The 26,323-nt window shown below is 48.7% G+C and overlaps 1 protein-coding gene across 4 annotated transcripts in view; it reads left to right on the top strand.

The window, feature by feature from the left end:
• LOC124015098 overlaps window positions 1-23,465 on the top strand; it is a 61,232-nt gene extending 37,767 nt beyond the window's left edge. Inside the window, exons 2-8 of one of the 4 annotated variants that reach the window (XR_006835095.1) lie at window positions 1,724-1,794; window positions 17,719-17,813; window positions 17,890-18,161; window positions 19,046-19,097; window positions 20,827-20,923; window positions 21,135-21,250; window positions 22,296-23,465. Coding sequence is in view for 1 of the 4 variants with exons in the window: in XM_046330039.1 (XP_046185995.1) it covers window positions 18,136-18,161; window positions 19,046-19,097; window positions 20,827-20,923; window positions 21,135-21,250; window positions 22,296-22,754 (750 nt within the window). In the remaining 3 variants the exon portion in view is untranslated. Of the gene's footprint in view, window positions 1-1,723; window positions 1,795-17,508; window positions 18,162-19,045; window positions 19,098-20,826; window positions 20,924-21,134; window positions 21,251-22,295 lie in introns of those variants that run through there. The other 3 variants (XR_006835096.1, XR_006835094.1, XM_046330039.1) reach the window with 3 other exon arrangements.
• Window positions 23,466-26,323: the final 2,858 nt, after the last annotated feature.

Below are 26,323 nucleotides of genomic sequence, written 5' to 3'. Positions count from 1 at the left end.
TCATTCTTTATAGACCCTTCAATCCTTTATTGTCTTTTAGACCCTGCGGTCCATGTTGGCGACCGTAAAATGGGACAAATGAATCAATATGGAGTTAATCCCACCACATGTAGCCACAGGCCACAGCAACCCTGTCATTCAAGACACAAGTCACTGGTGAGGAGCAGGGTTATCACTCGCCTCCATCTACTACCTCAACCAATGACAATGCTGTGTTGAGCCAACCCCCTCCGACACGCCCAGCCAACCAGAGCTCAGTCATTCATGTACAAGAGTGCATATTGTCAACTAACTAAGTATTGTGTAGATGACAGAGTGGGACTAGGAAGACACACACACACACACACACACACACACACACACACACACACACACACACACACACACACACACACACACACACACACACACACACACACACACACACACACACACACACACACACACACACACACACACACACACACACACACACACACACACACACACACACAAACTCTCTGACTCCCGCGCCAGAATTAGACACACACATGGCACCAGCATCTCTCGGCTCCACCCAACCACAACCCAAGCCTGAGTTGTTACTGCATCTCCAAACCCGACAGTCAGTTCTTTATCATCAATCATATTAAACCGTGGCCTTCTCTTAATGAGATTTATAGGCGTGGCTTTCACAACGTGATCTGCCCTCAGTCTGCTGTGATTGATCACCGTGTGTGGGTCCCCTTCGTCTCCACAGACTGAGAGTGAATTAGCTATCGATCCCGGCCTGGGCTCACTGTGTGTTATAGGACAGGAACTTGACTGGAAGTGTGGTTTGTGGGGTGTGTGAAGACACTCCTACTGCTTAAAGTCATGGAATGATAGTTTCCTCTTAGTGTTAATGAGGAGATGATGAATTGTATAACGGAGGAAATATTGGAAACCACTGTATGTTGGTTGACTGTGGATCAGGGATGGATGCTCATCTTCTGGCTACTACAGTATACAGTGGTGGTGATATGGATGTGTGTGTTCATCCAGATCCTCAGGGCTTGGTCCTGAGCAGACAGAGAGTACAGGGTGGCAGCAGTCCAGGCCAAGCGGGCAGGAGACATTGAGCTAGCCAGACGTTACTATCGGACAGCAAAGGTACCACACACACCACTCATTCACTCTCACCTGACTAAGGCGATTCACACACCACATGCCCAAACATGACACACAGCCAAGATGCCACCAGTGTGCTACCAACCAGCTACTTGGCAAACACTGCTCTGCCCAGTGGAGCCAAACCCAGATGGGCATCTTTACTGCCATCCTTCCCTGTGCCCACCAACCAACCAGGGATCTGGGTCACAGCCGTACAGTATATTCTCCCCGGTCATCGAGGGCAGACGTCTCTCATAACTCCTCAGGATAATGTGTGTGTGTGTATATGCCATTTAGCAGAAGCTTTTGTGTGTATGTGTGTGTGAGTACACAACAGTCAGTCTGATAGATGGCCTCAGCAGCAATATAATAGAGTCAATAATGAGGGTCATAAGTCAAGTTAATGTTTTGTTTGCTTGCTTGTGTGTATTTGTGTGTTTCTCTCGCTCTCTTCTACCCTCTCTCCTCCTTCCTCCCCTCTTTTCCTCTCTCTCTCTCTCCCTCTCTCTTTCTCTCTCTTTCTCTCTCTCAACCCCTCTCATTCATTTTCTCTCTCCATCCATCTCATCCCCTCCCTTTCTTCTTCTCTCAGAAATTTGAGGTGATGGTTGAAGAGGCATCTGAGAGGAGTGAGTGGTCATCAGCTCTATAACACCCCTCCTGGTGAGTCCTTATCATTACACCACAATGGGAACTGGCAGTAGTGCTGGATCTCAGACTACTACTCTATCGATTACTGCTCTCTCCCCAGTAACACCAAAGTCATTTTTTAGTGCATAATACCCCCATATGTAGTTCATATATTCAATTGAAGCTTTAAGGGCAGCTAGTACAGACAGTAGTCTGGTAATTAATAACAGCTTTTTGAGAGAACTTCAAACAAAAAAGGTCAGTCTCCATCTCATTTAATTTTTCTTCCCCCTGTCATTCTTTATCTGAGGGCTGTAACGGCGTTCTTCGTTTGTTGAAAGAGAGTCGGACCGAAATGCAGCGTGGTGGTTACTCATGTCTTTAATAAATGAAGAGCGATACATGAAATAACTGATACAAAAGCAAAACAACAAACGGAATGTGAAAACCTAATTACAGCCTATCTGGTGAAACTACACAGAGACAGGAACAATCACCCACGAAATACAAAGTGAAACCCAGGCTACCTAAATACGGTTCCCAATCAGAGACAACGAGAATCACCTGACTCTGATTGAGAACCGCCTCAGGCAGCCAACCTATGCTACACCCCTACTCAGCCGCAATCCCAATACCTACTGTCATGCAGGTGAAAGAGGACCCAAAAGCGACTTAACAGAAACAGAGTTTATTTAAATCCAAAACAGGGAATAACAAAAATCCTCTAGTCTGTAGAGGGGAATAACTAGAGAAGCGGCCACAGACTGCAGGTCGCCGGGTAGGCGCAGGCCGTAGTTGATAGAGCCACCTGCTCACACGCAGCATCTGATGAAGGCAAAAAACACGACAGGACAGGGCGAAACGCAATCACAGCATGGTGAATACAAAACAAGGAACCGACGGGACAGGAACGGATCACAAAGGAATAAATAGGGACTCTAATCAGGGGAAAGGATCGGGAACAGGTGTGGGAAGACTAAATGATGATTAGGGGAATAGGAACAGCTGGGAGCAGGAACGGAACGATAGAGAGAAGAGAGAGCGAGAGAGTGAGAGAGGGAGGGGGAGAGAGAGGGATAGAAGGAGGAAAGAACCAAATAAGACCAGCAGAGGGAAACGAATAGCATGGGGAGCACAGGGACAAGACATGATAATAAATGACAAACATGACAGTACCCCCCACTCACCGAGCGCCTCCTGGCGCACTCGAGGAGGAATCCTGGCGGCAACGGAGGAAATCATCGATGAGTGAACGGTCCAGCACGTCCCGAGACGGAACCCAACTCCTCTCCTCAGGACCGTAACCCTCCCAATCCACTAGGTATTGGTGACCCCGTCCCCGAGAACGCATGTCCATGATCTTATGTACCTTGTAAATAGGTGCGCTCTCGACAAGGACGGGAGGGGGGGAGGGAAGACGAACGGGGTGCGAAGAAAGGGCTTAACACAGGAGACATGGAAGACAGGATGGACGCGACGAAGATGTCGCGGAAGAAGCAGTCGCACAGCGACAGGATTGACGACCTGGGAGACACGGAACGGACCAATGAACCGCGGAGTCAACTTACGAGAAGCTGTCGTAAGAGGAAGGTTGCGAGTGGAAAGCCACACTCTCTGGCCGCAACAATACCTTGGACTCTTAATCCTGCGTTTATTGGCGGCTCTCACCGTCTGTGCCCTGTAACGGCAAAGTGCAGACCTCACCCTCCTCCAGGTGCGCTCACAACGTTGGACAAACGCTTGAGCGGAGGGAACGCTGGACTCGGCAAGCTGGGATGAGAACAGAGGAGGCTGGTAACCCAGACTACTCTGAAACGGAGATAACCCGGTAGCAGACGAAGGAAGCGAATTGTGAGCGTATTCTGCCCAGGGGAGCTGTTCTGCCCAAGACGCAGGGTTTCTGAAAGAAAGGCTGCGTAGTATGCGACCAATCGTCTGATTGGCCCTCTCTGCTTGACCGTTAGACTGGGGATGAAACCCGGAAGAGAGACTGACGGACGCACCAATCAAACGACAGAACTCCCTCCAAAACTGTGACGTGAATTGCGGGCCTCTGTCTGAAACGGCGTCTAACGGGAGGCCATGAATTCTGAATACATTCTCAATAATGATTTGTGCCGTCTCCTTAGCGGAAGGAAGTTTAGCGAGGGGAATGAAATGTGCCGCCTTAGAGAACCTATCGACAACCGTCAGAATCACAGTCTTCCCCGCAGACAAAGGCAGACCGGTAATGAAGTCTAAGGCAATGTGAGACCATGGTCGAGAAGGAATGGGAGCGGTCTGAGACGACCGGCAGGAGGAGAGTTACCCGACTTAGTCTGCGCGCAGTCCGAACAAGCAGCCACGAAACGGCGCGTGTCACGCTCCTGAGTCGGCCACCAAAAGCGCTGGCGAATAGACGCAAGAGTGCCTCGAACACCGGGATGACCAGCTAACTTGGCAGAGTGAGCCCACTGAAGAACAGCCAGACGAGTGGAAACAGGAACGAAAAGGAGGTTACTAGGACAAGCGCGGCGGCGCAGTGTGCGTGAGTGCTTGCTTAACCTGTCTTTCAATTCCCCAGACTGTTAACCCGACAACACGCCCATAAGGAAGAATCCCCTCGGGATCAGTAGAAGCCACAGAAGAACTAAACAGACGGGATAAGGCATCAGGCTTGGTGTTCTTGCTACCCGGACGGTAAGAAATCACAAACTCGAAACGAGCGAAAAACAACGCCCAACGAGCTTGACGGGCATTAAGTCGTTTGGCAGAACGGATGTACTCAAGGTTCTTATGGTCTGTCCAAACGACAAAAGGAACGGTCGCCCCCTCCAACCACTGTCGCCATTCGCCTAGGGCTAAGCGGATGGCGAGCAGTTCACGGTTACCCACATCATAGTTGCGCTCAGATGGCGACAGGCGATGAGAAAAATAAGCGCAAGGATGAACCTTATCGTCAGACTGGAAGCGCTGGGATAGAATGGCTCCCACGCCTACCTCTGAAGCGTCAACCTCGACAATGAATTGTCTAGTGACGTCAGGAGTAACGAGGATAGGAGCGGATGTAAAACGTTCTTTTAGAAGATCAAAAGCTCCCTGGGCGGAACCGGACCACTTAAAACACGTCTTGACAGAAGTAAGAGCTGTGAGAGGGGCAGCAACTTGACCGAAATTACGAATGAAACGCCGATAGAAATTAGCGAAACCTAAAAAAGCGCTGCAACTCGACACGTGACCTTGGAACGGGCCAATCACTGACAGCTTGGACCTTAGCGGAATCCATCTGAATGCCTTCAGCGGAAATAACGGAACCGAGAAAAGTAACGGAGGAGACATGAAAGAGCACTTCTCAGCCTTTACGTAGAGACAATTCTCTAAAAGGCGCTGTAGAACACGTCGAACGTGCTGAACATGAATCTCGAGTGACGGAGAAAAAATCAGGATATCGTCAAGATAGACAAAAACAAAAATGTTCAGCATGTCTCTCAGAACATCATTAACTAATGCCTGAAAAACAGCTGGCGCATTGGCGAGACCGAACGGCAGAACCCGGTACTCAAAATGCCCTAACGGAGTGTTAAACGCCGTTTTCCACTCGTCCCCCTCTCTGATGCGCACGAGATGGTAAGCGTTACGAAGGTCCAACTTAGTAAAGCACCTGGCTCCCTGCAGAATCTCGAAGGCTGATGACATAAGGGGAAGCGGATAACGATTCTTAACTGTTATGTCATTCAGCCCTCGATAATCCACGCAGGGCGCAGAGTACCGTCCTTCTTCTTAACAAAAAGAACCCCGCCCCGGCCGGAGAAGAAGAAGGCACTATGGTACCGGCGTCAAGAGACACAGACAAATAATCCTCGAGAGCCTTACGTTCGGGAGCCGACAGAGAGTATAGTCTACCTCGAGGAGGAGTGGTCCCCGGAAGGAGATCAATACTACAATCATACGACCGGTGAGGAGGAAGGGAGTTGGCTCGGGACCGACTGAAGACCGCGCGCAGATCATGATATTCCTCCGGCACTCCTGTCAAATCGCCAGGTTCCTCCTGAGAAGTAGGGACAGAAGAAACGGGAGGGATGGCAGACATTAAACACTTCACATGACAAGAAACGTTCCAGGATAGGATAGAATTACTAGACCAATTAATAGAAGGATTATGACATACTAGCCAGGGATGACCCAAAACAACAGGTGTAAACGGTGAACGGAAAATCAAAAAAGAAATAGTCTCACTGTGGTTACCAGATACTGTGAGGGTTAAAGGTAGTGTCTCAAATCTGATACTGGGAAGATGACTACCATCTAAGGCGAACATGGGCGTAGGGCTTCTCTAACTCTCTGAAAGGAATGTCATGTTTCCGAACCCATGCTTCGTCCATGAAACAACCCTCAGCCCCAGAGTCTATCAAGGCACTACATGTAGCACCCGAACCGGTCCAGCGTAGGTGGACCGACAAAGTAGTACAGGACTTTGATGGAGAGACTTGAGTAGTTGCGCTCACCTGTAGCCCTCCGCTTACAGATGAGCTCTGGCTTTTACTGGACATGAATTAACAAAATGTCCAGCAACTCCGCAATAGAGGCACAGGCGGTTGGTGATCCTCCGTTCCCTCTCCTTATTCGAGATGCGAATCCCTCCCAGCTGCATGGGCTCAGTCTCAAAGCCAGAGGAGGGAGATGGTTGCGATGCGGAGCAGGGAAACACCGTTGATGCGAGCTCTCTTCCACGAGCCCGGTGACGAAGATCTACCCGTCGTTCTATGCGGATGGCGAGAGCAATCAAAGAGTCCACATCTGAAGGAACCTCCCGGGAGAGAATCTCATCCTTAACCACTGCGTGGAGTCCCTCCAGAAAACGAGCGAGCAGCGCCGGCTCGTTCCACTCACTAGAGGCAGCAAGAGTGCGAAACTCAATAGAATAATCCGTTATGGACCGTTCACCTTGGCATAAGGAAGCCAGGGCCCTAGAAGCCTCCCCACCAAAAACTGAACGGTCAAAAACCCGAATCATCTCCTCTTTAAAGTTCTGGAACTTGTTAGAGCAATCAGCCCTTGCCTCCCAGATAGCTGTGCCCCATTCTCGAGCCCGGCCAGTAAGGAGTGAAATGACGTAAGCAACCCGAGCTCTCTCTCTAGAGTATGTGTTGGGTTGGAGAGAGAACACAATCTCACACTGCGTGAGAAAGGAGCGGCACTCAGTGGGCTGCCCGGAGTAGCAAGGTGGGTTATTAACCCTAGGTTCTGGAGGCTCGGCAGGCCAGGAAGTAACAGGTGGCACGAGACGTAGACTCTGGAACTGTCCAGAGAGGTCGGAAACCTGAGCGGCCAGGTTCTCCACGGCATGGCGAGCAGCAGACAATTCCTGCTCGTGTCTGCCGAGCATGGCTCCTTGGATCTCGACGGCAGTGTAACGAGCGTCTGAAGTCGCTGGGTCCATTCCTTGGTCGGTTCCTTCTGTCATGCAGGTGAAAGAGGACCCAAAAGCGACTTAACAGAAACAGAGTTTATTTAAGTCCAAACAGGGAATAACAAAAATCCTCTAGTCTGTAGAGGGGAATAACTGGAGAAGCGGCCACAGACTGCAGGTCGCCCGGGTAGGCGCAGGCCGTAGTTGACAGAGACACCTGCTCACACGCAGCATCTGATGAAGGCAAAAACACGACAGGACAGGGCGATACACAATCACAGCAAAAACACGACAGGACAGGGCGAAACGCAATCACAGCATGGTGAATACTAAACAAGGAACCGACGGGACAGGAACGGAACACAAAGGAATAAATAGGGACTCTAATCAGGGGAAAGGATCGGGAACAGGTGTGGGAAGACTAAATGATGATTAGGGGAATAGGAACAGCTGGGAGCAGGAACGGAACGATAGAGAGAAGAGAGAGCGAGAGAGTGAGAGAGGGAGGGGGAGAGAGAGGGATAGAAGGAGGGAAAGAACCAAATAAGACCAGCAGAGGGAAACGAATAGAATGGGGAGCACAGGGACAAGACATGATAATAAATGACAAACATGACAGATATTGCCACTCCTATTTGCCATATCTTCAATCTAAGCCTACAAGAAAGCGTTTGCCCTCAGGCCTAAAGGGAAACAAAAGTCATTCCGCTATCCATGAATAGTAAAGCCCCCTTTACTGGCTCAAATAGCTGACCAATCAGTCTGTTACCAACCCTTAGTAAACTTTGTGAAAAAATTGTTTGACCAGATGAAATGCTATTTTACAGTAAACAAATTGACAACAGACTTTCAGCACGCTTATAGGGAAGGACATTCAACATGCACAGCACTTACACAAATGACAAATTTATGATAATGTTTGTTAGTATTCAGTGTGGCTTTTGACATTATCGATCATAGTCTGCTGCTGGAAAAACTTGTGTTATGGCTTTACATGCCCCACTACAGTATATTGTGGATAAAGAGTTACCTGTCTAACAGAACACAGAGGGTGTTCTTTAATGGAAGCCTCTCCAGCATAATCCAGGTAGAATCAGGAATTCCCCAGGGCAGCTGTGTAGGTCCCTTACTTTTTTCAATCTTTACTAATGACATGGCAGTGTGTCTATGTATGTGGATGACTCAACACTTCACACGTAAGCTACTAGATCAAGTGAAATTACTGCAACACTTAACAAAGATCTGCAGTCAGTTTCAGAATGGTTGGCAATAAATAAGTTAGTCCTAAATATTTAAAAAACTAATAGCATTGCATTTGGGTCAAATCATTCATTAAACCCTAAACCTCAACTAACCTCAATCTTGTAATGAATAATGTGGAAATTGAGCAAGTTGAGGTTACAACTGCTTGGAGTAACCCTGGATTGTAAAAGTGTCATTGTTATGCAGGTGAATGAGGACCCAAAAGCGACTTGGCGAAAACAGAGTTTTTAATCCAGTAAAGTTACTTTACAAACAAAAGGCATAATACTACTCGTAATGACGAGAACAGACTGGAGACTTGATCAAGAACTGCAGGTTGCCTCGGGAAGGCACTTGAACGTAGCAGACTCAGACACCTGCTCACCACGCAGCATCTGAGGGAAACACGACACGACAGGGCAATACATAGACACAGCACGGTGAACAATAGACAAGGATCCGACAGGACAGGAACGGAAAACAAGGGAAGAAATAGGGACTCTAATCAGGGGAAAAGATAAGGAACAGGTGTGGGAAGACTAAATGATGATTAGGGGAATAGGAACAGCTGGGAGCAGGAACGGAACGATAGAGAGAGGAGAGAGAGGGAGGGGGAGAGAGAGGGATAGAAAAAGGGAACGAACCTAATAAGACCAGCAGGGGGAAACGAACAGAAGGGAAAGCATAATGACAAGACAATCTAAGACAAAACATGACAGTACCCCCCACTCACCGAGCGCCTCCTGGCGCACTCGAGAAGGAATCCTGGCGGCAACGGAGGAAATCATCAATAAGTGAACGGTCCAGCACGTCCCGAGACGGAACCCAACTCCTCTCCTCAGGACCGTAACCCTCCCAATCCACTAAGTATTGGTGACCCCGTCCCCGAGAACGCATGTCCATGATCTTACGTACCTTGTAAATAGGTGCGCTCTCGACAAGGACGGGAGGGGAGGGAAGACGAACGGGGGTGCGAAGAAAGGGCTTGACACAGGAGACATGGAAGACAGGATGGACGCGACGAAGATGTCGCGGAAGAAGCAGTCGCACAGCGACAGGATTGACGACCTGGGAGACACGGAACGGACCAATGAACCGCGGAGTCAACTTACGAGAAGCTGTCGTAAGAGGAAGGTTGCGAGTGGAAAGCCACACTCTCTGGCCGCAACAATACCTTGGACTCTTAATCCTGCGTTTATTGGCGGCTCTCACAGTCTGTGCCCTGTAACGGCAAAGTGCAGACCTCACCCTCCTCCAGGTGCGCTCACAACGTTGGACAAACGCTTGAGCGGAGGGAACGCTGGACTCGGCAAGCTGGGATGAGAACAGAGGAGGCTGGTAACCCAGACTACTCTGAAACGGAGATAACCCGGTAGCAGACGAAGGAAGCGAGTTGTGAGCGTATTCAGCCCAGGGGAGCTGTTCTGCCCAAGACGCAGGGTTTCTGAAAGAAAGGCTGCGTAGTATGCGACCAATCGTCTGATTGGCCCTCTCTGCTTGACCGTTAGACTGGGGATGAAACCCGGAAGAGAGACTGACGGACGCACCAATCAAACGACAGAACTCCCTCCAAAACTGTGACGTGAATTGCGGGCCTCTGTCAGAAACGGCGTCTAACGGGAGGCCATAAATTCTGAACACATTCTCGATGATGATTTGTGCCGTCTCCTTAGCGGAAGGAAGTTTAGCGAGGGGAATGAAATGTGCCGCCTTAGAGAACCTATCGACAACCGTAAGAATCACAGTCTTCCCCGCAGACAAAGGCAGACCGGTAATGAAGTCTAGGGCGATGTGAGACCATGGTCGAGAAGGAATGGGAGCGGTCTGAGACGACCGGCAGGAGGAGAGTTACCCGACTTAGTCTGCGCGCAGTCCGAACAAGCAGCCACGAAACGGCGCGTGTCACGCTCCTGAGTCGGCCACCAAAAGCGCTGGCGAATAGACGCAAGAGTGCCTCGAACACCGGGATGACCAGCTAACTTGGCAGAGTGAGCCCACTGAAGAACAGCCAGACGAGTGGAAACAGGAAGCCACAGAAGAACTAAACAGACGGGATAAGGCATCAGGCTTGGTGTTTTTGCTACCCGGACGGTAAGAAATCACAAACTCGAAACGAGCGAAAAACAACGCCCAACGAGCTTGACGGGCATTAAGTCGTTTGGCAGAACGGATGTACTCAAGGTTCTTATGGTCTGTCCAAACGACAAAAGGAACGGTCGCCTCTTCCAACCACTGTCGCCATTCGCCTAGGGCTAAGCGGATGGCGAGCAGTTCACGGTTACCCACATCATAGTTGCGCTCAGATGGCGACAGGCGATGAGAAAAATAAGCGCAAGGATGAACCTTATCGTCAGACTGGAAGCGCTGGGATAGAATGGCTCCCACGCCTACCTCTGAAGCGTCAACCTCGACAATGAATTGTCTAGTGACGTCAGGAGTAACGAGGATAGGAGCGGACGTAAAACGTTCTCTTAGAAGATCAAAAGCTCCCTGGGCGGAACCGGACCACTTAAAACACGTCTTGACAGAAGTAAGAGCTGTGAGAGGGGCAGCAACTTGACCGAAATTACGAATGAAACGCCGATAGAAATTAGCGAAACCTAAAAAGCGCTGCAACTCGACACGTGACCTTGGAACGGGCCAATCACTGACAGCTTGGACCTTAGCGGAATCCATCTGAATGCCTTCAGCGGAAATAACGGAACCGAGAAAAGTAACGGAGGAGACATGAAAAGAGCACTTCTCAGCCTTTACGTAGAGACAATTCTCTAAAAGGCGCTGTAGAACACGTCGAACGTGCTGAACATGAATCTCGAGTGACGGTGAAAAAATCAGGATATCGTCAAGATAGACAAAAACAAAGATGTTCAGCATGTCTCTCAGAACATCATTAACTAATGCCTGAAAAACAGCTGGCGCATTGGCGAGACCAAACGGCAGAACCCGGTACTCAAAATGCCTAACGGAGTATTAAACGCCGTTTTCCACTCGTCCCCCTCTCTGATGCGCACGAGATGGTAAGCGTTACGAAGGTCCAACTTAGTAAAGCACCTGGCTCCCTGCAGAATCTCGAAGGCTGATGACATAAGGGGAAGCGGATAACGATTCTTAACCGTTATGTCATTCAGCCCTCGATAATCCACGCAGGGGCGCAGAGTACCGTCCTTCTTCTTAACAAAAAAGAACCCCGCCCCGGCCGGAGAGGAAGAAGGCACTATGGTACCGGCGTCAAGAGACACAGATAAATAATCCTCGAGAGCCTTACGTTCGGGAGCCGACAGAGAGTATAGTCTACCCCGAGGAGGAGTGGTCCCCGGAAGGAGATCAATACTACAATCATACGACCGGTGAGGAGGAAGGGAGTTGGCCCTGGGACCGACTGAAGACCGTGCGCAGATCATGATATTCCTCCGGCACTCCTGTCAAATCGCCAGGTTCCTCCTGAGAAGTGGGGACAGAAGAAATGGGAGGGATGGCAGACATTAAACACTTCATATGACAAGAAACGTTCCAGGATAGGATAGAATTACTAGACCAATTAATAGAAGGATTATGACATACTAGCCAGGGATGACCCAAAACAACAGGTGTAAAAGGTGAACGAAAAATCAAAAAAGAAATAGTCTCACTGTGGTTACCAGATACTGTGAGAGTTAAAGGTAGTGTCTCAAATCTGATACTGGGAAGATGACTACCATCTAAGGCAAACATGGGCGTAGGCTTGTCTAACTGTCTGAAAGGAATGTCATGTTTCCGAGCCCATGCTTCGTCCATGAAACAACCCTCAGCCCCAGAGTCAATCAAGGCACTGCATGTAGCACCCGAATGTCATGCAGGTAAAAGAGGACCCAAAAGCGACTTAACAGAAACAGAGTTTATTAAAGTCCAAAACGGAATAACAGAATTCCTCTAGACTTGTAGAGGGGAAACAACTGGAGAAGCGGCCACAGACTGCAGGTCGCTCCGGGTAGGCGCAGGCCGTAGTCGACTGAGACACCTGCTCACACGCAGCATCTGATGAAGGCACAAAACACGACAGGACAGGGTGATACACAATCACGGCAAAAACACGACAGGACAGGGCGAAACGCAATCACGGCATGGTGAATACAATACAAGGAACCGACGGGACAGGAACGGATCATAAAGGAATAAATAGGGACTCTAATCAGGGGAAAGGATCGGGAACAGGTGTGGGAAGACTAAATGATGATTAGGGGAATAGGAACAGCTGGGAGCAGGAACGGAACGACAGAGAGAAGAGAGAGCGAGAGAGTGAGAGAGGGAGGGGGAGAGAGAGGGATAGAACCAAACAAGACCAGCAGAGGGAAACGAATAGCATGGGGAGCACAGGGACAAGACATGACAATAAATGACAAACATGACAGTACCCCCCACTCACCGAGCGCCTCCTGGCGCACTCGAGGAGGAATCCTGGCGGCAACGGAGGAAATCATCGATGAGCGAACGGTCCAGCACGTCCCGAGACGGAACCCAACTCCTCTCCTCAGGACCGTAACCCTCCCAATCCACTAGGTATTGGTGACCCCGTCCCGAGAACGCATGTCCATAATCCTATGTACCTTGTAAATAGGTGCGCTCGACAAGGACGGGAGGGGGAGGGAAGACGAACGGGGGGTGCGAAGAAAGGGCTTAACACAGGAGACATGGAAGACAGGATGGACGCGACGAAGATGTCGCGGAAGAAGCAGTCGCACAGCGACAGGATTGACGACCTGGGAGACACGGAACGGACCAATGAACCGCGGAGTCAACTTACGAGAAGCTGTCGTAAGAGGAAGGTTGCGAGTGGAAAGCCACACTCTCTGGCCGCAACAATACCTTGGACTCTTAATCCTGCGTTTATTGGCGGCTCTCACCGTCTGTGCCCTGTAACGGCAAAGTGCAGACCTCACCCTCCTCCAGGTGCGCTCACAACGTTGGACAAACGCTTGAGCGGAGGGAACGCTGGACTCGGCAAGCTGGGATGAGAACAGAGGAGGCTGGTAACCCAGACTACTCTGAAACGGAGATAACCCGGTAGCAGACGAAGGAAGCGAATTGTGAGCGTATTCTGCCCAGGGGAGCTGTTCTGCCCAAGACGCAGGGTTTCTGAAAGAAAGGCTGCGTAGTATGCGACCAATCGTCTGATTGGCCCTCTCTGCTTGACCGTTAGACTGGGGATGAAACCCGGAAGAGAGACTGACGGACGCACCAATCAAACGACAGAACTCCCTCCAAAACTGTGACGTGAATTGCGGGCCTCTGTCTGAAACGGCGTCTAACGGGAGGCCATGAATTCTGAATACATTCTCAATAATGATTTGTGCCGTCTCCTTAGCGGAAGGAAGTTTAGCGAGGGGAATGAAATGTGCCGCCTTAGAGAACCTATCGACAACCGTCAGAATCACAGTCTTCCCCGCAGACAAAGGCAGACCGGTAATGAAGTCTAAGGCAATGTGAGACCATGGTCGAGAAGGAATGGGGAGCGGTCTGAGACGACCGGCAGGAGGAGAGTTACCCGACTTAGTCTGCGCGCAGTCCGAACAAGCAGCCACGAAACGGCGCGTGTCACGCTCCTGAGTCGGCCACCAAAAGCGCTGGCGAATAGACGCAAGAGTGCCTCGAACACCGGGATGACCAGCTAACTTGGCAGAGTGAGCCCACTGAAGAACAGCCAGACGAGTGGAAACAGGAACGAAAAGGAGGTTACTAGGACAAGCGCGCGGCGACGCAGTGTGCGTGAGTGCTTGCTTAACCTGTCTTTCAATTCCCCAGACTGTTAACCCGACAACACGCCCATAAGGAAGAATCCCCTCGGGATCAGTAGAAGCCACAGAAGAACTAAACAGACGGGATAAGGCATCAGGCTTGGTGTTCTTGCTACCCGGACGGTAAGAAATCACAAACTCGAAACGAGCGAAAAACAACGCCCAACGAGCTTGACGGGCATTAAGTCGTTTGGCAGAACGGATGTACTCAAGGTTCTTATGGTCTGTCCAAACGACAAAGGAACGGTCGCCCCCTCCAACCACTGTCGCCATTCGCCTAGGGCTAAGCGGATGGCGAGCAGTTCACGGTTACCCACATCATAGTTGCGCTCAGATGGCGACAGGCGATGAGAAAAATAAGCGCAAGGATGAACCTTATCGTCAGACTGGAAGCGCTGGGATAGGATGGCTCCCACGCCTACCTCTGAAGCGTCAACCTCGACAATGAATTGTCTAGTGACGTCAGGAGTAACGAGGATAGGAGCGGACGTAAAACGTTCTTTTAGAAGATCAAAAGCTCCCTGGGCGGAACCGGACCACTTAAAACACGTCTTGACAGAAGTAAGAGCTGTGAGAGGGGCAGCAACTTGACCGAAATTACGAATGAAACGCCGATAGAAATTAGCGAAACCTAAAAAGCGCTGCAACTCGACACGTGACCTTGGAACGGGCCAATCACTGACAGCTTGGACCTTAGCGGAATCCATCTGAATGCCTTCAGCGGAAATAACGGAACCGAGAAAAGTAACGGAGGAGACATGAAAAGAGCACTTCTCAGCCTTTACGTAGAGACAATTCTCTAAAAGGCGCTGTAGAACACGTCGAACGTGCTGAACATGAACCTCGAGTGCGCCAGTAAGGAGTGAAATGACGTAAGCAACCCGAGCTCTCTCTCTAGAGTATGTGTGGGGTTGGAGAGAGAACACAATCTCACACTGCGTGAGAAAGGAGCGGCACTCAGTGGGCTGCCCGGAGTAGCAAGGTGGGTTATTAACCCTGGGTTCTGGAGGCTCGGCAGGCCAGGGAGTAACAGGTGGCACGAGACGTAGACTCTGGAACTGTCCAGAGAGGTCGGAAACCTGAGCGGCCAGGTTCTCCACGGCATGGCGAGCAGCAGACAATTCCTGCTCGTGTCTGCCGAGCATGGCTCCTTGGATCTCGACGGCAGTGTAACGAGCGTCTGAAGTCGCTGGGTCCATTCCTTGGTCGGTTCCTTCTGTCATGCAGGTAAAAGAGGACCCAAAAGCGACTTAACAGAAACAGAGTTTATTAAAGTCCAAAACGGAATAACAGAATTCCTCTAGACTTGTAGAGGGAAACAACTGGAGAAGCGGCCACAGACTGCAGGTCGCCGGGTAGGCGCAGGCCGTAGTCGACTGAGACACCTGCTCACACGCAGCATCTGATGAAGGCACAAAACACGACAGGACAGGGTGATACACAATCACGGCAAAAACACGACAGGACAGGGCGAAACGCAATCACGGCATGGTGAATACAATACAAGGAACCGACGGGACAGGAACGGATCATAAAGGAATAAATAGGGACTCTAATCAGGGGAAAGGATCGGGAACAGGTGTGGGAAGACTAAATGATGATTAGGGGAATAGGAACAGCTGGGAGCAGGAACGGAACGACAGAGAGAAGAGAGAGCGAGAGAGTGAGAGAGGGAGGGGGAGAGAGAGGGATAGAACCAAACAAGACCAGCAGAGGGAAACGAATAGCATGGGGAGCACAGGGACAAGACATGACAATAAATGACAAACATGACACCGAACCGGTCCAGCGTAGATGGACCGACAAAGTAGTACAGGACCTTGATGGAGAGACTTGAGTAGTTGCGCTCACCTGTAGCCCTCCGCTTACAGATGAGCTCTGGCTTTTACTGGACATGAATTAACAAAATGTCCAGCAACTCCGCAATAGAGGCACAGGCGGTTGGTGATCCTCCGTTCCCTCTCCTTATTCGAGATGCGAATCCCTCCCAGCTGCATGGGCTCAGTCTCAAAGCCAGAGGAGGGAGATGGTTGCGATGCGGAGCAGGGAAACACCGTTGATGCGAGCTCTCTTCCACGAGCCCGGTGACGAAGATCTACCCGTCGTTCTATGCGGATGGCGAGAGCAATCAAAGAGTCCACATCTGAAGGAACCTCCCGGGAGAGAATCTCATCCTTAACCACTGCGTGGAGTCCCTCCAGAAAACGAGCGAGCAGCGCCGGCTCGTTCCACTCACTAGAGGCAGCAAGAGTGCGAAACTCAATGGAATAATCCGTTATGGACCGTTCACCTTGGCATAAGGAAGCCAGGGCCCTAGAAGCCTCCCCACCAAAAACTGAACGGTCAAAAACCCGAATCATCTCCTCTTTAAAGTTCTGGAACTTGTTAGAGCAATCAGCCCTTGCCTCCCAGATAGCTGTGCCCCATTCTCGAGCCCGGCCAGTAAGGAGTGAAATGACGTAAGCAACCCGAGCTCTCTCTAGAGTATGTGTTGGGTTGGAGAGAGAACACAATCTCACACTGCGTGAGAAAGGAGCGGCACTCAGTGGGCTGCCCGGAGTAGCAAGGTGGGTTATTAACCCTAGGTTCTGGAGGCTCGGCAGGCCAGGAAGTAACAGGTGGCACGAGACGTAGACTCTGGAACTGTCCAGAGAGGTCGGAAACCTGAGCAGCCAGGTTCTCCACGGCATGGCGAGCAGCAGACAATTCCTGCTCGTGTCTGCCGAGCATGGCTCCTTGGATCTCGACGGCAGTGTAACGAGCGTCTGAAGTCGCTGGGTCCATTCCTTGGTCGGTTCCTTCTGTCATGCAGGTGAAAGAGGACCCAAAAGCGACTTAACAGAAACAGAGTTTATTTAAATCCAAAACAGGGAATAACAAAATCCTCTAGTCTGTAGAGGGGAATAACTAGAGAAGCGGCCACAGACTGCAGGTCGCTTCGGGTAGGCGCAGGCCGTAGTTGATAGAGCCACCTGCTCACACGCAGCATCTGATGAAGGCAAAAAACACGACAGGACAGGGCGAAACGCAATCACAGCATGGTGAATACAAAACAAGGAACCGACGGGAAAGGAACGGATCACAAAGGAATAAATAGGGACTCTAATCAGGGGAAAGGATCGGGAACAGGTGTGGGAAGACTAAATGATGATTAGGGGAATAGGAACAGCTGGGAGCAGGAACGGAACGATAGAGAGAAGAGAGAGCGAGAGAGTGAGAGAGGGAGGGGGAGAGAGAGGGATAGAAGGAGGGAAAGAACCAAATAAGACCAGCAGAGGGAAACGAATAGCATGGGGAGCACAGGGACAAGACATGATAATAAATGACAAACATGACACCTACAAAACCCCCAATACGAAACACAACATTAAAACCCATGTCACACCCTGGCCTGACCAAATATATAACGAAAACACAAAACACTATGACCAAGGGCTTGATCTCTAAAATGGGAGTAGGCTAATGAAGAGGGCTAATGAGGAAGAGAGAGGAAATCGCTTACTAATTCTCTCTCTCCTGAGGCGGACTCGTTGTTTCCATCTCCTCCTCCCCCAGACGAACCACTCAAACAACAGACAGAGACAGACGCCAGCCTCAGTCACATGACTTGTCCTGCCAGTAAGAAGGAGCCTCCTGGCAGCATGATCATGGTAGATATCCTCTCCTCTCTAGCCGCTTCAAGTCATCCTCTATGTTTTCACCTCCACCACTGTGTTGTCATTCTAGGTGTCAAGAACAGAAGACAAGGTACAAGTCCACTCCCAGCCCCTCCCAGCCCCTCCCAGCCCCTCCCAGCCCCTCCCAGCCCCTCCCAGCCCCTCCTGGAGCCTCAGACCAGTACAACCAGCTGACAGAGGTCCTCACACAGCAACAACAGGTTACTGTAACACTTCCTTTATTACACACTGGTTATCACAGTACCCTAACTGACTCTGTGCCTCTCCTCCCTCCATCAGAAGTGTCTGTGCCAGCATGTGGGAGATCACTGAGACAACTAGGTCTGTACTGGCCCTTTTCATTACCTCTTGTGCATTGATAAACGATATATAAGTTATATAACGGACAGCAGACAGGTGGACATGTGCTGCCTTAGGACAAGTCAGACACGCAGAACGACACCGTTGATGTGAGAATGTGTATTGTTTAGACAGGTTGGAGGTGCTGTCAGAGGGGTGTAGGAGACACCTGGAGGTAGTGAAACAGGTACAGAGTAGAGGACACCTGTTACCCCCATACACAGAGGAACGCACTTTCAACACATACAGGTACACTACCAACACACACCTCACGCACACCTCACACAACACACCCAGTCACAAATGACACATAGAGGAACTCACCTTCTACACGTGCAGGGGCTTGTTACAAGTGCATTGAGAGACCAGTGCTGTGGCCCTCTAGTGGTGGTGTTGTGATATAGCCATTCAGTCCAGTCCGGGGGTTTGTTTCTGCTAGTGCAAGGTGAGGCAAGTACAGCCAGACAACCCTATGGCTTTTTCCAGTTCCAGGCATTGAATAAGAATGATTTCCCTGAAACGTTTGTGTGTGCGTGTGTGTGTCCACGGCCGACAGATGGCTGCATTGACTGTCCCTGACATAGACTGAGGCATAGACACACTCGCCCTGTCTTTTCATCCACCCTCTGATTGATTAACTGATTTACTGATCCATGCCAATGTCCAGAGGCTGATAGATACACTGGGCCGAGCAGCACACACACACCCTACATTTCTCCATTCCTTGTGTTTCTATCCAGTAAGATCATCCCCTCGCTAACAGGTAGTGACATGGTGTTAACCATAGTGAAGGGCATCAAACTCCCGGTCCCTACAGGTATGAATAACTTAATCATACTGTAGGATTATATCCCCCGTTCTCTCAGGAGGAAGCACAGAGGGACCAAACCCGATTTTGGAGGAGCACTACCTGTCCAGGTACCTGCTCTTTAACACTCCTCAAACACTACCTGTCCAGGTACCTGCTCTTTAACACTCCTCAAACACTACCTGTCCAGGTACCTGCTCTTTAACACTCCTCAAACACTACCTGTCCAGGTACCTGCTCCATAACACTCCTCAAATACTACCTGTCCAGGTACCTGCTCTATAACACTCCTTAAACACTACCTGTCCATGTACCTGATCTATAACACTCCTCAAACACTTCCTGTCCATGTACCTGCTCCATAACACTCCTCAAATACTACCTGTCCAGGTACCTGCTCTATAACACTCCTTAAACACTACCTGTCCAGGTACCTGCTCTATAACACTCCTCAAACACTACCTATCCAGGTACCTGCTCTATAACACTCCTCAAACACTACCTGTCCAGGTACCTGCTCTATAACACTCCTTAAACACTACCTGTCCAGGTACCTGATCTATAACACTCCTCAAACACTACCTGTCCAGGTACCTGCTCTATAACACTCCTCAAACACTACCTGTCCAGGTACCTGCTCTATAACACTCCTCAAACACTACCTGTCCAGGTACCTGCTCTATAACACTCCTCAAACACTACCTGTCCAGGTACCTGCTCTACAACACTCCTCAAACACTACCTGTCCAGGTACCTGATCTATAACACTCCTCAAACACTACCTGTCCAGGTACCTGCTCTATAACACTCCTTAAACACTACCTGTCCAGGTACCTGATCTATAACACTCCTCAAACACTACCTGTCCAGGTACCTGCTCTATAACACTCCTCAAACACTACCTGTCTGGGTACCTGCTCTATAACACTCCTCAAACACTACCTGTCCAGGTACCTGCTCTACAACACTCCTCAAACACTACCTGTCCAGGTACCTGATCTATAACACTCCTCAAACACTACCTGTCCAGGTACCTGCTCTATAACACTCCCCAAACACTACCTGTCCAGGTACCTGCTCTATAACACTCCTCAAACACTACCTGTCCAGGTACCTGCTCTATAACACTCCTCAAACACTACCTGTCCAGGTACCTGCTCTACAACACTCCTCAAACACTACCTGTCCAGGTACCTGATCTATAACACTCCTCAAACACTACCTGTCCAGGTACCTGCTCTATAACACTCCCCAAACACTACCTGTCTGGGTACCTGATCTATAACAACCCTCAAACACTACCTGTCCAGGTACCTGCTCTATAACACTCCCCAAACACTACCTGTCCAGGTACCTGCTCTATAACACTCCTCAAACACTACCTGTCCAGGTACCTGCTCTATAACACTCCTCAAACACTACCTGTCCAGGTACCTGCTCTATAACACTCCTCAAACACTACCTGTCCAGGTACCTGATCTATAACACTCCTCAAACACTACCTGTCCAGGTACCTGCTCTATAACACTACTCAAACACTACCTGTCCAGGTACCTGCTCTATAACACTCCTCAAACACTACCTGTCCAGGTACCTGATCTATAACACTCCTCAAACACACCAACACACCCTTACGCGCATCATTGTCCCAATAATGCTAGTCTCCATAAGCCAGTTTGGTTTGAGGTTTTTGAATCCCTACTCTTCTAACCATCTGTCATTACTCCTTCCTCGCTCATATCTCTATTTATTCTTATTTTATCCTATATTTTTCTCTATCCTCATCTGTCATTACCTCCTCATTGTGTTGTTTTGCCCCCCTCCACCCCTTCAACCCAGAGCTCAGTGAGGATTTTAAGCTGGACATCAAAGGAACTGGCCGTAGATTTAAGAGTCATCCAGTCCGGAGGCATCAAGTTTAGGTTGTTCAAAAAGGGTGTGTGAGTTTATCTCTTTGTAACTCAATTGACATTCTAACTGGTGTCTGCCGTTTTGACTGTTGTTTCTCTGTGTCAGTAGCTGTCTTCTCTTTCTGTTATACTTTCATATTTGTGGATCTTTGTCTGTCTCTGTTTTTTTGATTGTTTGTTTGTATGACTTTCCCTTTCCTCCTCTCTTATTCCATCTCGCTCACCCTCCCTCTCCAGTCTCTCTCTCTCTCTCTCTCTGCAGTGGGCTGTTCAAGACTGATAAAGGGATTGGCAGTGCTGGTATGAAGCTGTACTCTCTGGAAAGGCAGTGTGAGAGCAAACAGCTTATAAAGGTGAAATCACACACACACACACCAAAATAGCATTCCAAGCTAATGTTGAGGTGTGTGTGTATGGTTGTCTTCGTGCGGTATGTGTACACATGTCACCCGGCTGACCATATATGGCCTGCCGGCCGACAAATCCCATCTGGCCGGCCGACTGGTACTATCTGGCCGGCTGAACAGACTGGTCCTTTCTGGCCGGACGACTGGTACTAGCTGACCGGCTGGCCGACAGGTACTATCTATCTATTCTTTGTGTTGTGAGGGTGGACTGACGGTATTATTTGGCATTAATAGACTGGTTTTACACTCAGCAATGTTCTATCCAAGCTGGGAGAGAGCGTGAGGACGGCTCATGTCATGCAGGTTCATGTAGCCTATACAAGACAGTTATATATTATAAAACATATATATATTGGTAGCTGATTAGTATGCTGTTACATCAAAAATGTATTTTACAATCTGCAACGTTTGAATTTCACTAAGCACACATTGAGAACACCTTCCTAAACCCCCCACCCCCATCCCTTTGCCCTCAGAACAGCCTCAATTTGTCGCGGCATGGACTCTACAAGGTGGCGAAATAAGTTCCACAGGGATGCTGGCCCATGTTGATTCCAATGCTTCCCTCAGTTGTGTCAAGTTGGCTGGAAGTCCTCTGGGTGGTGAACTATTGTTGATACACACAGGAAACTGTTGAGCGTGAAAAAACCCAGGAGCGTTTCAGTTCTTGACACAAACTTGTGCCCCTGGCACCAACTACCATAACCTGTTCAAAGGCACTTGAATCTTTTATCTTGCCCATTCACCCTCTGAATGGCGCACATACACAATCCCATGTCTCAATTGTCTCAAGGCTTAAACATCCTTATTTAACCTGTCTCCTCCCTTTCATCTACACTGATTGAAGTGGATTTAACAAGTGACATCAATAAGGGATCATAGCTTTCACCAAGATGCACCTGGTCAGTCTATGTCATGTTTTGTCCACTCAGGGTATATCTGTGTGTCGTCCCCCCTCATCCATTCCTCACCTGTCCTATGTCCATTGCAGAGGCTGCCTCCTACCAGTGTCTGTAGGGAAGAGTGTCTCAACTGCTATCTACTCGGCCCTCTTCGGCCCCCGGGCATGGCCAGGCATGGGCATCACCTCCACTGCAGGTTCCTCCTGCCTCTGCCTCTCTGCCTGGACCAGCACCCAGAGACCACCACCACCGCACAGCCCGGTCCAACGCAGCCAGGCCTCTCGGGAAATGAGAACAGAGGAAAACATCGTCAAAACAACAATAATAAAAACAGGCCACTAGAGAGACAGACAGAGAAGAAGTCAGTAAAGGACAGGGTAATGTTCATAAGTTACAACATAAGAACACACAGTGAAACAGGTCGAATACCATCTGAACTTATACAATATCAAATGCTTATTTTGTTTTTTATTCATTGCAACATATTTTGTTATGGTGTGTGCTCAAATGAACACAACACGGTTTCAGTAAAGAACATGTTCAAATGAATAGAGGACAGCATCAACAGGGTTGAGTATAGGTGGATGAAAATGTACACGTTTAGTGTTTGTATGTGTGTGAATGAACAGACAATGGAGGAGCATCCTAGGCTGGATGCCTGGCTGGACACACTGTAAAGTTTGTGGGAACAGTACACATACACACAGCCTCTTGATTGAGTGGATACAACACAATGGAGTTAGTGGGAGGCATGCAATGGACACCACAAAACAAAGCCAGGTAGCTAACTAGTAGGCCTATACCTTTATTACTGAAGGAGCAGGGAATTGGATGGAAGGGTGCCACCACAGCCACACTCAACTTAGAATAGCAAGTTAATGAGAACTGTGCAGTGGTAAGCTAGATTGTTTTTCCATTCTTCCACACTGCTGTTGAGTGAAACTGCAGGCTCTTGTTTTATCTTGTCTTGATTATTGTCCAGTCATATGGTCAAGTGCTGCAAAGAAAGACCTAGTTAAGCTGCAGCTGGCCCAGAACAGAGCGGCAGGTCTTGCTCTTCATTTTAATCAGAGGGCTGACATGCTGACCTCACCGCTCGTGTTACATGCACAAGAGTTGCAAAATAAATTGACACACCTGTTATTCAATCATTTCAAGTACAGTATTATACAGAGCCATGAGTGCATGGAACAAACTTCCCCCTTATCTAGCACAATTGAACAGCAAACCTGGATTTTAAAAAAACAAATAAAGCAAAACCTCACGGCACAACTCCCCCGTGTGAACTATTTGTTGTGTGTACTGTATGAACTGACATGTGTAACTGATAGCTGCGCGCACACACAAACACTACATGTTCATGTTTTTGAATGTATGTAAATTGTAGACCTCAGTAAGACTAGCTATCGCCAATGGCGATCCTAATAAATCAAAAACAAACCAAAAATACGTTAAAAACATGAAACGTATCCATGATCCAGGCTGTAACACAACCGGCAGTGATTGGGAGTCCCGTAGGGCGGTGCACAATTGGCCCAGAGTCATCTGGATTTGGCCGGTGTAGGCTGTCATTGTAAAGAAGAATTTGTTCTTCACTGACTTGCCTAGTTAAATAAATGTTAAATAAAACATTTAAATAATAATAATAATAATTACATCAGACATAAGAAACTAGCTGGGTTGGCCCTTGCCAGAAGATATTGACACTGCCGCTTTGCTTGTTTACACTGAGCTGCACTGAGGTTTGAACACAATCATGGTTACATTAAGACACCGTGGAGCCAGCACGAGATATTGAGATATGGGTCAGAAAACGTGCCTCAAAGCAGGGATGGGATATGCCACTGTACTCCAAATTTGACCTTTATCCACACGGCTACATCGAAAAGGTTGAAGTACTGCAAGTTTACCTGGAAAACTGATGCTAGCTACCAGTTACCCACAGCAGCCATTTTGGTATGGCATGTTGTGTAGAACAACAAAGGAGCTGATGGCTGACACTGCCATTCCAAAATGGCTGCAGTGGCTACATACAACAGTATAACAACATGCTCCACCTGGCTAACATTATGAATAGCAAACATTGATAACAATGTACCACAATTCATCAATGTGGACATGAGGGAATAGCTGAGTTACTGCTCCAAAAATAGCACATGGCTAGCATTACGTTTGGCACCGATTTAGCTAGGCTAGCTAGATAACTAGATAACTAGCTAGCCAGCCCTTAGCTAATCTAGCTAACATTGGTGATGATATGAATCTGAAATAAGAACCTTAACTGCTTTTTGAGGATTTTTCAATGGATAATAGATGGAATAGATGGAAAGTTCAATGTAATAGCCTACACATTTTTATCTTAGAAAGCAGAACTTGCATGTGTGTTGTGTGTCTTTGTGTTGTGTCTTTGTGTTCAAAATCAAATCAAATGTTATTTGTCACATGCGCCGAATACAATACTGTGAAATGCTTACTTAATAGCCCTTAACCAACAATGTTCTGTGTAGTCTTGTTTGTATTCCTGTTGGTCACTATTTGGGAATGGGTGATGGTGGTTTATATTGTCTCCCTAGCCTCTTGGGAACATTTTACAATTTCTGAACTCATTTTATCAATCATGAGCATGTTTTATATCAATTCATGCACTCGTTTTAGTCATTCATGTGTATGTTTTATAATTTGTAAGTTTATTTTATAAATCATGACACATTTTATATCAATGGGGGCATGCTCGGTCCTCCTTTTCCTGTAGTCCACAATCATCTCCTTTGTCTTGATCACGTTGAGTGAGAGGTTGTTCTCCTTGCACCACACGGTCAGGTCTCTGACCTCCTCCCAATAGGCTGTCTCGTCGTTGTTGGTGATCAGGCCTACCATTGTTGTGTCATCGGCAAACTTAATGATGGTGTTGGAGTCATGCTTGGTCGTGCAGTCATGAGTGAACAGGGAGTACAGGAGGGGACAGAGCCCCTGAGGGGCCCCCGTGTTGAGGATCAGAGTGGCGGATGTGTTGTTCCCTACCCTTAACACCTTGGGGCGGCCCGTCAGGAAGTCCAGGACCCAGTTGCAGAGGGAGGTGTTTAGTCCCAGGGTCCCATGAGCTTTGAGGGCACTATGGTGTTGAACGCTGAGCTGTAGTCAATGAATAGCATTCTCACATAGGTGTTCCTTTTGTCTAGGTGTGAAAGGGCAGTGTGGACTACAATAGAGATTGCATCATCTGTGGATCTGTTGGTGCGGTATGCAAATTTGGAGTGGGTCTAGGGTTTCTGGGATAATGGTGTTGATGTGAGCCACGACCAGCCTTTCAAAGAATTTCATGGCTACAGACGTGAGTGCACGGGCCAGTATTCATTTTGGCAGTTTACCTTAGTGTTCTTGGGCACAGGGACTATGGTGGTCTGCTTGACATATATTGGTATTACAGACTCAGATAGGGAGAGGTTGAAAATGTCAAAGAAAACACTTTCCAGTTGGTCAGCACATGCTCGGAGTACACGTCCTGGTAATCCGGCCTTGTGAATGTTGACCTGTTTAAAGGTCTTATTCACATTGGCTGCGGAGAGTGTGATCACACAGTCGTCCGGAACAGCTGATGCTTTCATGCATGTTTCACTGTTACTTGCCTCTAAGCGAGCATAGAAGTTATTTAGCTTGTCTGGTAGGCTCGTGTCACTGGGCAGCTCTCGGCTGTGCTTCCCTTTGTAGTCTGTAATAATTTATAGCCCGAGTCACTGGTGCTTCCTACTTTAATTTTTGCTCGTAAGCAGGAATCAGGAGGAAAGAATTATGGTCATATTTGCCAAATGGAGGGCGAGGGAGAGCTTTGTACACGTCTCTGTGTGTGGAGTGAAAGTGTTCTAGAGTTTTTTTTCCCTCTGGCTGCACATTTAAGATGCTGATAGAAATTAGGTAAAACTGATTAGATTTTCCCTGCATTAAAGTCTCCGCCCACTAGGAGTGCCGCCTCTGGATGAGCGTTTTCCTGTTTGCTTATGGCGTAAACTGTTCATTGAGTGTGGTTATAGTGCCAGCCTCGGTCTGTGGTGGTATGTAGGCAGCTACGAAAAATACAGATGAAAACTCTCTATGTAGATAGTGTGGTCTACAGGTTATC

Source organism: Oncorhynchus gorbuscha, linkage group LG26, assembly GCF_021184085.1.
Source record: "Oncorhynchus gorbuscha isolate QuinsamMale2020 ecotype Even-year linkage group LG26, OgorEven_v1.0, whole genome shotgun sequence".
NCBI classification, from domain to species: domain Eukaryota; kingdom Metazoa; phylum Chordata; class Actinopteri; order Salmoniformes; family Salmonidae; genus Oncorhynchus; species Oncorhynchus gorbuscha.
This window is presented reverse-complemented; position numbering and strand designations above follow the sequence as displayed.